At 35.4% G+C, this 15,378-nt stretch overlaps 2 protein-coding genes across 2 annotated transcripts; one reads left to right on the top strand and one right to left on the bottom strand.

Annotated features, from left to right (window-relative positions):
- The first annotated feature begins 6,947 nt into the window (after window positions 1-6,947).
- Window positions 6,948-8,541, top strand: LOC122587154 (60S ribosomal protein L13-1-like). Its single transcript, XM_043759279.1, has 3 exons — window positions 6,948-7,070; window positions 7,523-7,583; window positions 8,208-8,541. Exons 2-3 carry the CDS (start codon window positions 7,539-7,541, stop codon window positions 8,409-8,411), a joined length of 249 nt encoding a protein of 82 aa, XP_043615214.1. The 5' UTR covers window positions 6,948-7,070; window positions 7,523-7,538; the 3' UTR covers window positions 8,412-8,541.
- Window positions 8,542-11,908: 3,367 nt separating this feature from the next.
- LOC122578389 (haloacid dehalogenase-like hydrolase domain-containing protein 3) lies at window positions 11,909-15,163 on the bottom strand. The gene is made up of 9 exons (XM_043750343.1): window positions 15,012-15,163; window positions 14,812-14,925; window positions 14,066-14,148; window positions 13,634-13,717; window positions 13,479-13,554; window positions 13,299-13,371; window positions 12,567-12,640; window positions 12,394-12,487; window positions 11,909-12,243 (listed from the first exon to the last, which is right to left on the bottom strand). Exons 1-9 carry the CDS (start codon window positions 15,118-15,120, stop codon window positions 12,177-12,179), a joined length of 774 nt encoding a protein of 257 aa, XP_043606278.1. The 5' UTR covers window positions 15,121-15,163; the 3' UTR covers window positions 11,909-12,176.
- Window positions 15,164-15,378: the final 215 nt, after the last annotated feature.

The raw sequence follows: 15,378 nt of genomic DNA, 5'->3' as shown, positions 1-15,378 counted from the left end.
GAAAGTTCCTCTCAAAAGATTGCTAACTGAAATGCTTTGTTTTGTTTTGATACGTACTTGTCTAGATTGGGATACTCTCTTCGTCCCATATTAAGTCTTATAGTTTGACTTTTTGAGTCTTTTTCTTTCAACTTTGATCGTAATTATTTTGTTTGTGTTATATAATACTAGATATAACATATATGAATTGATTAAGTTTTAAATGTACTTTTCATTGATATAACTTTCATCAACTAATACATAACACAAATAAAGATATTTACGGTCAAAGTCGGAAGAAAAAGACTAGACCAGTCAAAATAGAACAATTAAAGTGGAACAGAGGAGTATAAAGAATTAAGGTTTGTCTTTTGTGGTTGATTTCTTGATTGCATATTTGCATGTAGCTGTATTGAGACATAGGCATATGTCCATAACTCGTCTGTTAGACCATTATATTATTATATATGTATTAGTTTAGAATATGTTATAAGTTCGAGGTAGTCAAATGTAATTTGTTATTCTATAAATTAATATCAATGAGAAGGGAAAACCCCAAGGGGAATTCATTATCATCTTACATGGTATCACGAGACCAGACATATCCCTTTTAATTCTTTTCCGATCGACAACCCTCCCTCCCCTTTATTTTATCCTTGTAACATTTATGATTTGAGCTGATATATTACTTCAAGGTTAAAAAAAAAATCCTTTATAAAGTGAATGAGATACTTAGACCATGTCTAACGTATATGTGTATCTACCATCAAACTTGGTGTTTTTGTTGTAAAAAATCACCTCTAACCAAAACATCACATTTGGTGTTATTTATATATGATGCAAAACACACATCAACATCTGTAAGTTTCATTCAATCCTTCATTTTAAAGTTATATTCTAGAAATCTATTTGGAGTTAAGTTACCAAAAAAATGGAGTTTTGTGTAAAAAGACATCTCTATACACCAAATTTATTGTGACGCATAATGTACACTTGTAGTGTAGCTACTTTAGACGTCTTAATTTATCTCAAATGAGCATATAGTACTTTTAGCTATAGCTTGTGACGCATTGACCAACTTTTTTTTTTCTTTCCATTATGTTATTAAAACTTTATACTCACCAAACTAGTTGCTAAATATTAAGAGATCCATATGATGTCCCTATGTCAAACCATAGGATTATGAGTACATGACCATTAACCAAAACAATTTCATTAAAACTACGAGTATAATTCAAGTTGATCATAAACATCAACAAGCTTGTATATGGATTGTAAAATGCATAGAGATCGGTAAGGATACGTGTATCCGTAGTTCATTCTTTATTGGATTTAACTTGTTCAATTTGTTTGATGTATGCTTGACTGATAGAAATGTATATTTATGTAAAATATGTCTATATTAATTGCTGTAATCTCTTTCTTAGTATACGTAAAGTTAGCTTCATGTTGATATGGAAATAGCCAATCACATGCCTTAATTTTAGGATTGTAAACATTATATATTGAGAGTCATGAATCAATACAGAGCAACGATTCCATCACATTTCTTATATGGTATCAGAGCCTCTAAAATAACCCTACCACCGCCCTCCTTCATTTCTTTCTTTTTTTTTTCTCTTTTTTTTTTCTGTTAAACTCCATCCCATGGCTGATTCAAAGCTTCATCCGGCTCTTACAGTCAGCAATATCCACAACTTTATTCCTGTGACCCTTGAGATGGAGAAGGGTCAGTACACATCATGGGCGGAACTATTTAAGATCCACTGTAGGGCGTATCGAGTACTCGATCACATTCTCCCTCCTTCAAAACCCACCACATCTCAAACCGATAAAGACAAACAACAAGAGAAAACAAAAGATCCCGAACTATGGTCCCAAATTGATGCTATTGTTCTGCAATGGATCTATAGCACAATCTCTAATGACCTTCTTAATACTATTCTTCAGCCTGATTCTACTGCTCAACAAGCCTGGAAAGCACTCGCAGACATATATCAAGATAACAAAAATGCTCGGGCTGTATATCTCGAAAACAAGTTCTCTAACACCCGTCTTGATCAATTCTCCAACATGTATTCCTATTGTCAAGAACTTAAAATGCTAGCAGATCAACTCGCAAATGTTGAGGCACCCGTCTCTGATCACCGTCTCGTTCTTCAACTCATTGCCGGTCTTAACGAGAGTTATGATGGGATTGCCATGACTATTCAACAAACTGATCCACTGCCCACTTTCAATAAGGCTCGTTCGCAACTTGTTCTTGAAGAAACCCGCAAGTCCAACCAATCAACTGCAGCAGCAACAGCCGCAGGGGCAACCCTCCATACCACCATCGCACCTGCCTCGTCCGAAGATCGTACCCGGTATCTTTTGAACCAGAACTCTCGACCCGCGGGGCAACAACCTTCTAACCGTGGTCGTGGTCGTGGCAGAGGAAATCAACGAGGCAGAGGGAGGGGACAACAGAACTGGCAACATAACTCCTCGTCTAATGCAAGGAATCGCAACATGAACTCACCACCTTGGCCAATGAATCCTTTTTGGTCTTGGCCTACAAACCCATGGGCCTATTCTCCTTGTCCATATCCTACATCTAATTGGACCAGACCTAACCAAGGCCCGTCTAACTCTCCTGGTATTCTTGGAGCTCGACCACAGCAGGCCTATAATGCTTCATCTTCAAACTATGCTCCAACTGATATTGAGCAGGCACTACACACCATGACTCTTAATCCTCTTGACAACAACTAGTACATGGACAGTGAGGCAACCTCTCATATGACGAACTCGTCAGGTAACTTCCATTCTTATTACAATTCGAGCATTCCTAAAAGTATTATTGTTGGTAATTGGCATGAGATTCCAATTCGTGATTCGGGTTATCAAAGGCTACCCTTTCCTCACCCTCCACTCCATTTGAAAAACACTCTTCATGTTCCTCATCTTATTAAAAATTTACTGTCTGTTCGTCGACTCACTACCGATAATAATATTTCTATTGAGTTTGACCCTTTTGGTTTTCATGTGAAGGACTTCCCGACGCGGATACCCATCATGAGATGTAACAGCACAGGGGATCTATATCCACTCACCCCACCCCTTTACCATCAAGTTACATCACCATCAGCATTCTCTGCCATTTCTCAAGATTTATGGCATCGTCGTTTAGGACATCCGGGCGATTCCATTTTAAGTTCTCTTAAGAATAAGTCCTTTATTAATTGTCAAGACTCTAAAAAGTCTAGAATTTGTCAATCTTGTGTGTTTGGTAAACAAGTTAATTACCTTTTCGTAATTCTACTTCTTGCACTATTATGCCTTTTGATATTATTCATAGTGATCTTTGGACGTCATCAATTGTTAGCTTCGCTGGCCACCGCTATTACATTCGTTTTTTGGATGATAAAATTAACTTTCTATGGACATATCCTCTCAGTACAAAATCTCAAGTTTACTCCATATTCTTAAATTTTAGCAAACTTGTTAAATATCAATTTGAACGTACAATTAAATGCTTTCAATGTGATAATGGCAAAGAGTATACAAATGAATCATTTACCACTTTTTGCAAGTCTAATGGCATGGAATTTTGTCTTTCTTGTCCTCATACATTCTCACAAAATGGAAAAGCCGAAAGAAAAATTCGAGCCATAAATAACATTATTCGCACGCTACTGACTCATTCATCAGTGCCAAACACATTTTGGCACCATGCTTTGCAAATGGCAACCTATCTCTTGAATATTCTTCCAAGCAAAATAATCTCTTATGCCTCTCCTACTCAATTACTCTATCAGCGTGACCCATCCTACGAACACCTACGAGTCTTCGGTTTTTTATGTTACCTATTATTTCCATCAACCACAATCCACAAGCTTGCACCTCGATCTTCCCCGTGTGTCTTCTTGGGGTATCCGTCTAATCATCGGGGGTATAAATGCTATGACTTGTCTTCTCACAAAATACATATCTCACGTCATGTAGTTTTTGACGAATCCATATTTCCTTTTTCTAAACTAGCTCCACCTGTCAACAACTCCTATAAATTTCTGGACAGTGGTTTACATCCCCTATTTCTTCACCAAATACTCTCTGAACACACCTAAAAGTCTAACTCTACCATCTCATCCACCGAGTTGCCACGTGAGTTACCAGCCTCCCCGAACCCGCCACCCCATCAAGTCATAGAGTCTGCTCCCATCCAGTCTACTCCCTCAGCTACATCTAACCCCTCCAATCACCAGAACCCATCTCGGGCACCTCCTCCTTCACATCAGCCCGCTCCAGCCCGTTCTATGACCACCCGTGCCATGTCAGGCATCTCCAAACCCAAACAAACCTTTAACTTACATGCTTCCACCTCTATTTCCCCTATACCTCGCAATCCTAAGGAAGCTTTTCATGACCCGAATTGGAAACATGCCATGACTGACGAATATAATGCTCTAATTGCTAACAAGACTTGGGAGTTAGTACCACGCAAGCCTAATATGAATATCATTAGATCTATGTGGATATTTCATCATAAGAAAAATTCTGATGGGTCTTTTGAGCGATATAAAGCTCGTCTTGTTGGTGATGGCAGGGCACAACAAGTTGGTGTTGATTGCGGAGAAACATTTAGTCCTGTGGTGGAACCCGCAACAATTCGGGCTGTTTTAAGCATTGCACTTGGAAAATCATGGCCTATTCATCAACTTGATGTCAAAAATGCATTTTTGCATGGGAATTTAAATGAAACTGTGTTCATGCATCAACCGATGGGTTTTCGCGACTCTTCTTATCCGGATCATGTTTGTTTGCTAAAGAAGTCTCTATACGGTTTAAAGCAAGCTCTGCGTGCGTGGTACCAAAGATTTGCTGATTTTGTTTATACTTTGGGTTTTACTCACAGCAAGTGTGATCACTCTCTGTTCATTTACAAGCATGAGCAAGACATGGCATATGTTCTTTTGTATGTGGACGACATAATTCTCACTACATCTTCTGATGCTCTTCGTCAAAATCTCATGTCTCTTCTTGCCAAGGAATTTGCAATGAAAGATCTTGGTCCCTTAAGCTTCTTTTTGGGTATCTCAGTTCATCGACATTCCAAAGGTCTTTTTCTATCTCAACAAAACTATGCCGAGGATCTTCTTGAACGCGCTGGTATGTCATCATGCAAACCCGCGACCACCCCTGTTGACACCAACACCAAATTAAGTGTTGATTCTGGGGATCCATTTCCTGATCCCACTCATTATCGAAGCCTCGCGGGTGCGTTACAATATCTTACTTTTACCAGACCCGACATCACCTATGCTGTCCAGCAAGTATGTCTTCATATGCATGCTCCAAAAGAAGCTCACATGAATGCCCTCAAACGCATTTTATGCTACATCAAGGGCACCCTGACTCATGGACTTCATCTATACCCAACCTCTGTTATAAGCCTCGTCTCTTACACCGATGCTGATTGGGGAGGATGTCCAGATACTCGTCGGTCAACCTCTGGTTATTGTGTGTTCCTTGGAGATAATTTACTTTCTTGGTCTTCTAAACGACAACCGACTCTCTCTCGTTCAAGTGCTGAAGCCGAGTACCGGGGAGTCGCTAATGTTGTCTCAGAAATGTGTTGGTTGCGGAATCTGCTTTTAGAATTACATTGCCCACTTCGAACAGCTACCCTGGTTTATTGTGACAATGTCAGTGCCATTGATCTCTCAGGCAATCCCGTCCAACATCAACGCACAAAACATATTGAGCTGGACATACACTTTGTGCGTGAAAAGGTAGCTCGTGGTCAAATTCGAGTTTTGCATGTTCCTTCTCGTTATCAAATAGCTGATATCTTTACGAAGGGACTTCCTCGTGTTCTATTCATTGATTTCAGAGACAGTCTCAGCATCCGTCCTCCTCCAGCTTCGACTGCGGGGGTATGATAGCAATGTATATTTATGTAAAATATGTCAATATTAATTGCTGTAATCTCTTCCTTAGTATACGTAAAGTTAGCTTCATGTTGATATGGAAATAGCCAATCACATGCCTTAATTTTAGGATTGTAAACATTATATATTGAGAGTCATGAATCAATACAGAGCAACGATTCCATCACATTTCTTATATTGACATGTTTACACACTAACCCATATGAAGATAGCATTACAGGCATCTATATCTAGTGGCGTTTATGTTCCAAAGGAATCATTTCAAATCCCATCTGTATAGTAGTAATGTAAAAGTATTTCAAACAGGTGCAAAAACAAGGGCATCTGCTTGGAATACTGGAGTAAAGAATCAAATGATTAATAGATATAGAAATGATTTCCCTTTTAAATATGATTCTCATTACTGATTTCAAATTTAATAGATAAAATTACTTATTAGTTTAATGTAATATCTTAGAACTTTATTTTCTCAAAATCTAATTTTATTTTCTTTAAAATAAAAAAAACATACTACTTCAATCTCAAATCACTAGTTTTATTGAATACAAAGAAGATGATCGAAAATCTCACTAGTTTTATTGAATCTCGAAAGATTTGAACATATAATCGCGAGCTTGATGTGATAAATTACTGGAGGTTCACAAGTAATGATTGATTTGGAGCCCCACTTTCTGTTAGGAGCTTGATGTGATAAATTACTGGAGGTTCACAACTAATTAACTATGACTTGGTGTTAATCATGCAAATTTTGGAGCATCTTGAAGAAGCTCAAAGTAAACAATTTAGTCAAGGTCGAATAGTGGGCCGATTAACACCAAGTCATAGTTCAATTAGTTGCATGATTACTTTTCAAAAAAAGGTTAGCATGATTATTTATTCAAGAAGATGGGCTTATAATGGACTTTTTAATTAATTTAATCAAGCTTTGACAACATAATACAAAAGAGGAGCCCAAGTCTATGTTGAGGTCGGTCTCACGTGGGTATGAAGATATCGACAAGTATATGTATAAATATCATCAATTAACTAATTGAGAAAAGGGAGGTGCAAGAGGCGGCCGCAAAAAGCCGTTTGGTTTTTGTTCGGTTCGTAATCCTAAGTTCCTAACAGAAAGAGCAGCACACAAATAGTGATTTAATTATTGTTTTACTTTATTCGGTAAGCTCATGAATTCTTTAATATTCTGTTTTCTTATTGGTATTATTAGTCTAATTATGAGCTGAGTATCTTTATCAAACTTAAACAATGAATGATGAATGGTTGCAAAATTTTATTAATTCGGGTTGCTTGTATTCAACATTGTGTCTGAGATTTTAATAGATCAATTCCTTGATGTTTATAGTCATAATTGTTGTTGATATATTTGTTTTTGATTGTTTGTCTATCATATTATGATTTTATTAATCCTATTTGTCTATGATATTTATCTATTATAGTAGTCTTTGTCCTATATTTGTGGTATAGAACTAAGATAATCTCAAACTGTACATTGTGACTAGTTATAATATATAGTAAATAAATATATTTGTGTAAGGATATATATTTTGTAAGATGCGAGGAGCAAGGTATTTACTAGTAAATAGTTAATGATGTGATGTGTTGTGATGCAGAGTAGGAATCAAAATCATGACTACGCTTGTCATCTTCCCTAGACGTGCTGGGAAAACCAAGGTAAACTTCCGTTATCCGTGTTTCTTTTTAAGTGATCTTCAAGTTTTCTTGAGTTTGTGATGTTGACCGATTGATTTCTTAGGTAGAGGTCGGATATTTTGAGTTTAATGTGGGTTGGGAGAGATGATCTTTCATTATTGTATTCATTGAAAAAGGTTCGGTTTGGATGACCTGGATTTCCTTTTGTTCCAAGTGTTTAACTTTACAAGTAATTGATGTAGCAATGATGATCATCAAGCTATATAATTTTTTTTAATACTTTGCCGTAATGTATCATTTGAGTTTACCGGTTTAGGCGCTTTTATGTTTAAAGGAATACACTTTGGATGTACTGATGTTGGGCAACAATGAATCATGAAGCTTATATAAATTTAATACTTTGTAGTAAGTATAGCTTTAGGGTGGCGTGGTATTTTAAAGTTTAAAGGAATGGAATATAGTTACTTTGGGTAACTTTTTAATTTTTTTGGATTGTTACTCGGCTAATTTTTTTCAATTTACCAGTCTGATCTGTTTGAAATAAAATACAATCTGAATAGTAAGTAATGAGATTTAATATCACCACTTATACTCTTTGGCCCTCTATATTTTAGTTGATTAACAATGCTTATGTTCATCAATCAGGCTGGTGATTATTCTGCTCCCAAAGAGCTTACCATCCAGCCTCGAGGTCATGTGTTGCCTATTGTCAGGGACAAGCCCGTGACTGACCTTGTCAAGATCACCGAAGAGATGAGATCATTCAATGCTTATGCCAAACTGCGTGTTGAGAGAGCAAACAAACGTCATTTGGGTGCAAGGTTGAAGAGGGCTGCAGAGGCTAAGTAAAGACTACTAGATGCAATGGAGATCAGAGGTTCTTTTACTTTTTAGATGTCTTGCTTTATAACACTTTGTTGAAATGGAGAAGATGGTAATGGCTATTTTGGAACTTGGTTGGCTTTAATATAATTTTTCTCATGTGTTCTATATTTTTTTTAATTTTGTTGATCTCTTATGCCATTAGAATGCCAAATAGTTAGAATTTGGTGATATATGAGACAACCCGAGTTAGGTCTTCAGATACATTCACGACTTTGTGAAGTGTGAACTTTATAACTTGCTGTTGGCCCTAAATTTGTGTTGGAGATCAAATTGTCACTAGATCACAGCTATTTCCTAAATGTGTTGGAACCAATATGTTGACTGCGACTTTGTATTACCATTTATTTAGGTACCTAAGTTTAGATCCACATTTTCATTAAATTTTAATCCATAAAATTCATATGGACCCAAATATTTATTTATTGAATAAATAATATTAAAAGAGTAATATACAAGGGTTTCGACACCATATACTCTTACGTAGTATAAAAATCACTAGTTGTACAAAATATCCATGTCAGCCAATGATAACCAGTCCACGCTCACCAAAAAAACAACATCGTAGGAAAAACATCCCTAAACTGAAAATAGGAATAAATTTAGGGTTTGGGCGGCTTCCAGGAAAATATGATGATGATCAATCAAGTAAGAACGCTGTTGAATTTTTATTATCAAGCATTCATTGATTAATGATTTTACAATCACTTTAATTCAAGGTACAATAAATTTTTGCTAATATATAATCTTATTTATGACTGCATCTTTCTGTTGCCGTACTATATTGTAAATTTATATACTACATAATAATAGTAATTGGTAGTCGGTTTGGAATTTTTATATAAATTTTGAATTATATGACATTTTCATAAGACCCTAGAAGTATGTTTACAAACATTTTGAGTTTTTGACCTAAGTTAACACCTAGTTTTGATTAAGTTGATCGATCTTTGACCTCACCAATCTAGATTCAATCATCATACTCAACAATATTGAAGGTCTTTTTTACATTAGTTTCAATTTCCCTTATAGACCGTGAAAAACAACTTCGGGATTCAAAACCCGTAAAGGACACATATTGTTTTCAATTTGTCATTAATTTCCATGTAAATATTTCAATAGAAACCTAACTACGCATAATTTAGTTAGAAGAAAAAATAAAACTAGTAAGTCCCAACGACAAAAGAACCTAGATGCAGAGCATTTTCGGGGGCTCCTCTGGCTTGATGACCAACTCTTCATCCTTCCTGTTTCGGGTGCACATTTAAAAATAAAATAAATTCCCATTTTCTTGTTATGCAAAAATTAATTAAAAGAAAATAAGATACTAATAACTACATTTTGAACAATATTGTTATTTTGTTGTGCTCCTCCAACTCTTATCCATAATAAGATAAGAAATAAATAACCTTTTCTGAAAGGTATAGATCATTTGATTACAACAGGGATCTAACTTACATTGTCTTAACCGGATTCCCGTTAGAGAGCCCCCTTACGCTCACTACCTAATAGGAGGAGAAACCTCCAACTTGGAACGTCCGAATGCACGACATTTAATTAGGATAAAACCATGCGCTCTCTGCAGGACTCAAACCTGCTTCACTTGAGGACTTTATATATAAAATTCTTTGAATTGTCTTTCTCATGTCTCAAACTCGAGACCTACGGTATGTAAAGCTGATGCTCAACTATTGAGCCATAATGGAAATTGCAAGGAATAAATAACTAATTTATAAAAAGATATAGAAGTTAATTAACCATACTTGACTTTGACTATATTATACGAAACGTAAATAAGGTATATGTGCGTGTAGTACCCGTCTATATCTTTTATTTTGAAACCACCAGGTCACCGTTTCAACATGGCAGTCGAACCTTCTTGCTATGTCTCTTTTTAATTTCATAATCGGGTTCGGGTTAAGGTCATAGTTTTTAGTAAAACAGTTTGATCTTGTGAAAATATGATTCTAGTTGGATCTTGGGTTGCAGCCCTTCTCGATTTGCCACGCTTGTTTAAATAATACTAAAACGACCTTCTCGATAGGGCAATTCAACTCTATAGCAGTCTCATTCACCTGTTCCTGAGTTGGGTGTGGGTTTTCATCGAAGTACCCATAAAACATACAATATTTATTTAAATAGATAGATATATAATCTACCTCAAATACAATATAAAAAATACAGTGTAAATTCAAAAGAATATGATAACTTCGAATAGCACGTACTGTCTCAGAATTACTTTTTGATGTGGTAGCCATTGAAAGCACTCTGCCATAGTCTAGCTTACGATTGAAAACTCTTTCTTTTATTATTTGAATGTCCTTACTACTACTACTGCTCCTCCTCCTCCTCCTCCTCCTGCTGAATGGTCGTGCTATTTTACATAATATTGATCCAATTAATATATACTGTAACACGTTTAGTCCGTAACACGTGCGGCAAACTAATACATATTTAGTTTGTAACGAATTAAGACAATCGAATGAAATTTTCTGGCGCTCATGATGACTGTCATGCTAATATATAATTAATATTATTATACAAATGGAATTAAATTAAACTTATGTATATATATATATCTAATGCCAATTAGTAGAAACAAAAAAAAAGGAAATCAACGTGTTCCGGAAAACAAAATTCATCATAACACCGACACAGTTTTTAAACTTAGATGATTTGAACTACCTAAATTAACTCTCTTCTTTTTTCATTAATTTAAACATCTCAATTTAATATACCTATAATACCCTTAAATCCCAACCACTCATTTTCTTCTCTTTTCTCAAATCTCAACCACCCATTTTTTTCACTCTCTTCTATAAATCATTTTATTCCTCTAATTCATTCAAAATGGCTTATCTCAAAAACCATTTATCGATAGATTATAAAAATTGTATGGGTGTTCTTAAAATTTCATGCTCTTTCATTAGAGATGTCATTTGATATACTTTCGACGAATTTTTAAATCCGAGGGCAGAACCCATGACTTATCACCTCCTATGCCCTATCACCCCACCATCTCACCGCCGCAATGCGCGGGCACTATCCTTGTCTACAATAATTATCATACCCTTTCTCACTCCTTAAATCTCAACTAATCATTTTTTTTTTCTCTCCATAAATCATTTGTTTCCTCCAACTCATTCAAAATCTTTTATTTAAAAAACTGTACATTGATAAGTTATAAAAGTTATATGGGTGTTCTTCAAATTTCATGCTCTTTCATTAGATATGTCATTCAATATACTTTCGACGAAATTTTAAATCCGAGGGTAGAACTCATACGGTTAAGGTTGGATATCACACTCTATGACCTATCACACTTTATAACCTATCACCCCACCATCTCACCGCGATAACATACAGGTACTTACTCACGTGTTATCTAAACTCTAAACTCTCCAAACTAGTTGCTTAATTACATATGATATCCCAATGTCAAACCATAGAAAGTGACATAACCATTACCAAAAAACAAATTCATTAACGTAATAGAAAAAATAGGAAATTATGATTCAAGTTGATCATAAATATCGTATTATTACAAGCTTGTATATGGATAGTAAAATGGATTGAGATCAGTAAGGATACGTGTTGTTCATTCTTTATCGGGTTTAACTTCTTCAGTTTGTTTAATACACACTAACCCGTATGAAGATAGCAGTACAGGCCTCTATATCTAGCTATAAAAGAGAGAAAAACAGACCAAAACAGCTTAGTGCTTGTAAAAAGCTATAGTTCAGGTACAAGAATTCGATCCTGGATATCTGAAAATGTCTTCACTTCTTTTCCCCATAACCTGTTCATAACAATCAACAAAGAATCAAAGATATTAGCGACGTTTCTGTTCCAAAGGAATCATTTCAAATCCCATCTGTAATAATGTAAAAATACTTCAAACAGGTGAAAATACAAGAGTATCTGCTTTGAATAATGGAGTAAACTTTACCAGCAGTTGATACCAACGGCATTTGCACCCAGCTTATCAGCCTTTTGATCATCTCCTACGTGTACAGCTTTCGCCGCTTTCACGTTAATCTGATCTACATAATCATCAAGAGTCGATGAGGCATCACCATCGCATCAAGAATTAATGATTAATAGATATAGAATCTAACATACCCAAGGCTGTTTCAAATATTTTGGCATCTGGCTTCTCATACCCAACCTCTGAAGAGATTATGACAGCATCAAACCTAACCACAAAAATACAGATTCAAGAAACAATTGAGGCATCTTATTCAAGAATTATCCATGTTTTCTCACCTCCAGCCTATTCTAGAGCAGCCAACAAAATTAGCATATATGCCAGTAAGAGTGTGTTTGGATCTGTGCTTAGAAAATGATTGTCTAATTATAGTGCCTTCTTTGCCATTTTAGTGTTATTTTGATCTAATAATTTCTCAGGTATTTGAAATGTGGAAAGCATCATCTTATTACAGCTTGAAACAGCACTAGCATAGCCAAACAGCAATTTCTACTGCCTGTTTTAGTACATCTAATCATCCACTTTTGATAAATCTACCCAATATCAATGCATGTCCAAACAACTCTGTAATACACATTCTCCCTTTTCATAATTACATATGTGGAAAAATATATCCTCATAACTTTTCTTCCTATTAATCCTCCTAATACCACATGATCATATGTCGTTCACTAATTCGTCCTCTTCATTTCACCTCTTGATCTTGCCAAGTGTCAGAAACTCAGAATTTGTTGTTAGGAAGATAAATCATTACTCATTACACTCTTTTTGTTCCAAATGAATTCACAAGTTTGATGGTAATATTGGTAATGCATAGACATGATCTTTATACAATGCCTACAACAATTAAAGGTGTTGATACGTACAAGTCTATAACGTTGAGTTCCCGTAGCAACTTCCTCAAGCGAGTGTCAAAGTTGGACACAACAGCGAGTTTAACTGTATCATGTTTCGCAATTGGGGGTTCACATAAACAAAAAGATGCATTACTCACAAAACGTCCCAACTTTAGAAGAAGAAAAAAAGGAGTACTTGATGATTATGACCTCCAGCGTCTTTTAAAATCAGTATGGTTTCATAAGCTCCAGTTGGAAGGTGCCAAGCATCACCATTGGCATAGTACTGGTTAACGTGCATAAACTTACATTTTTAGATGCTGATAGCACAACATAATACAACATTCAGTCTTTATGGAACACACCTCATAAACTTCTTCAAAGTAATCATTATCGGCACAACCAGTGGCTTCAGAGACTACAAGCTTCCAGAATGGCCTTCCATCCCCCTGTTAAACAAGATATTGGTCAACGTCCCACGACGATTGGCTCGTAATATCAAAAGTACACTACTTCTGTTCGCCTCAAACATTAAAGATTAATTATATGCTGATGAAATAATACAACTTGAGTTAATAACCATTACCAACATGAAACAAGAAAATAATGTAAATTATCCATCTACAAGAAGCAAATGTTTAATCAAACAAAATGTAAAAGATGGAAATTTGCTGAACTAAGGCTGCAAATATTGCTGCTGGTCATGTAAAATATCCATAATACAACTCTAATTTAGAAAGGATGTGTTAATAAGTACTTGTCTTTAACTGAACAATAAAGGAGATGACAATGGATACCTGGTAACGAAGCTTTTCAGGCCATGGTGCAGAAAAGGCTCTTTTAAATCCTTGTTTTATATCAGCTGGAGTTGCTTTCAAACCTAGATGCAAATAATTTAACATATAAACCTATGATACAGTATCATAAAAGCGTATCTTCTCATTGATACTCAAATATCTTTGTCATTGCTTTTTAAAGTGCTTATTGCATAAATTAGCTATGTAAGTAGTTCAGGGCTGTTTTGCCTATTTCCATAGTTTAGGCCCTTTAGGGGTGTCTGAAATTTGCTAATTTTCTTGCTTTTCTGCTTATTGCTTGCTTTTTTAAGCAGATCGGCAATAAGAAACACTCTTTCATAAACTGCTTATAATTATAGTAGAAAGAAAGCACTATTTTATAATTATGTAGGGAAAAAAGAGTTAAAATTAGGGGAGTAAATGAGTTCAGCAGTTCACGAGCTTGAGTTGAACTCGAAAGGATGGTATTGCTTGATTAGTTGTACAATGGAACCTACAAAAACTAGACTAAGCAGAAGTCGAAGGAGGCTAGTTATAAAGTGAGGTTTATGAGATATCTATATAAACGAGCTTATTCTTCTTCAAGCTTGAGGTAAGAGAAGAGTTAATCGAGTAGCAACTTGAACAAAAACAAAGAAAAAATCATAAAATTGACACAGATAAATTCATTCATTTTCATAAATACAAATGAAGATTCATAAACAAAAGCAATAATAATAGTAATAGATAATGAAAGAAAGACAGACCATATTTAAGACCAATATCAGCATAGACATTTTCAACAGGTTTTGACAACTGTAAAAGTGTTCCACCTGCATCCAACAATACACCATCGTACGCTCTCTTTTTTACACTTCCTCCTGCATTATAATAATAAAATAGATAAATATATCCAGCGTTGGAGTACAGAATAGATTAATTTATCATTAGACAGTGAGTGACCTACCTGAATGAAGTGTAGATGTGGAATTAAAAGACGATGGGCACCGGAGGAGAGTGATCGGTTTTTTCAGTAACATATTTGATGCTCCCCGGAAAACAGCCCCCACTTCCATATCGACTTTTGGTCGGTCAATGTTTAAGAACCGGGTTGTAATGTCGGACCTTTTTAACCTGTTTCTTTTTTTATTTACAAAAAAGTATGGTTTCTTTTACAAAAATGGTTCATGTAATATGTAAAATTTTCACTTTCAGACCCTGTTTAATATTTAGCAAAACCTTTTTTATAGACTGGTAGAGTGGTGGCGCCATTTCTTGATGAAAGAAGAAAAAAATTGATGCACGTAATAATCATTCAAGTAAAATGTACGAGT

The sequence above is a fragment of the Erigeron canadensis genome, chromosome 1 (assembly GCF_010389155.1).
Source record: "Erigeron canadensis isolate Cc75 chromosome 1, C_canadensis_v1, whole genome shotgun sequence".
NCBI lineage: Eukaryota > Viridiplantae > Streptophyta > Magnoliopsida > Asterales > Asteraceae > Erigeron > Erigeron canadensis.
The sequence above is the reverse complement of the archived record's forward strand: the minus strand, read 5'-3'. Positions and strand labels throughout refer to the sequence as shown.

Bases quoted from the DNA above. Each gene is read 5' to 3' on its own strand.
- LOC122587154 (XM_043759279.1), top strand. From the start codon at position 7,539: ATGACTACGCTTGTCATCTTCCCTAGACGTGCTGGGAAAACCAAG. The intron at 7,584-8,207 runs GTAAACTTCCGT...TTCATCAATCAG, and splicing joins GACGTGCTGGGAAAACCAAG to GCTGGTGATTATTCTGCTCC.
- LOC122578389 (XM_043750343.1), bottom strand. From the start codon at position 15,120: ATGGAAGTGGGGGCTGTTTTCCGGGGAGCATCAAATATGTTACTGAAA. The intron at 13,718-14,065 runs GTATCCATTGTC...CTTGTTTAACAG, and splicing joins CTGAAAAGCTTCGTTACCAG to GGGGATGGAAGGCCATTCTG. The intron at 12,244-12,393 runs GTAAAGTTTACT...TGTTATGAACAG, and splicing joins GCCGTTGGTATCAACTGCTG to GTTATGGGGAAAAGAAGTGA.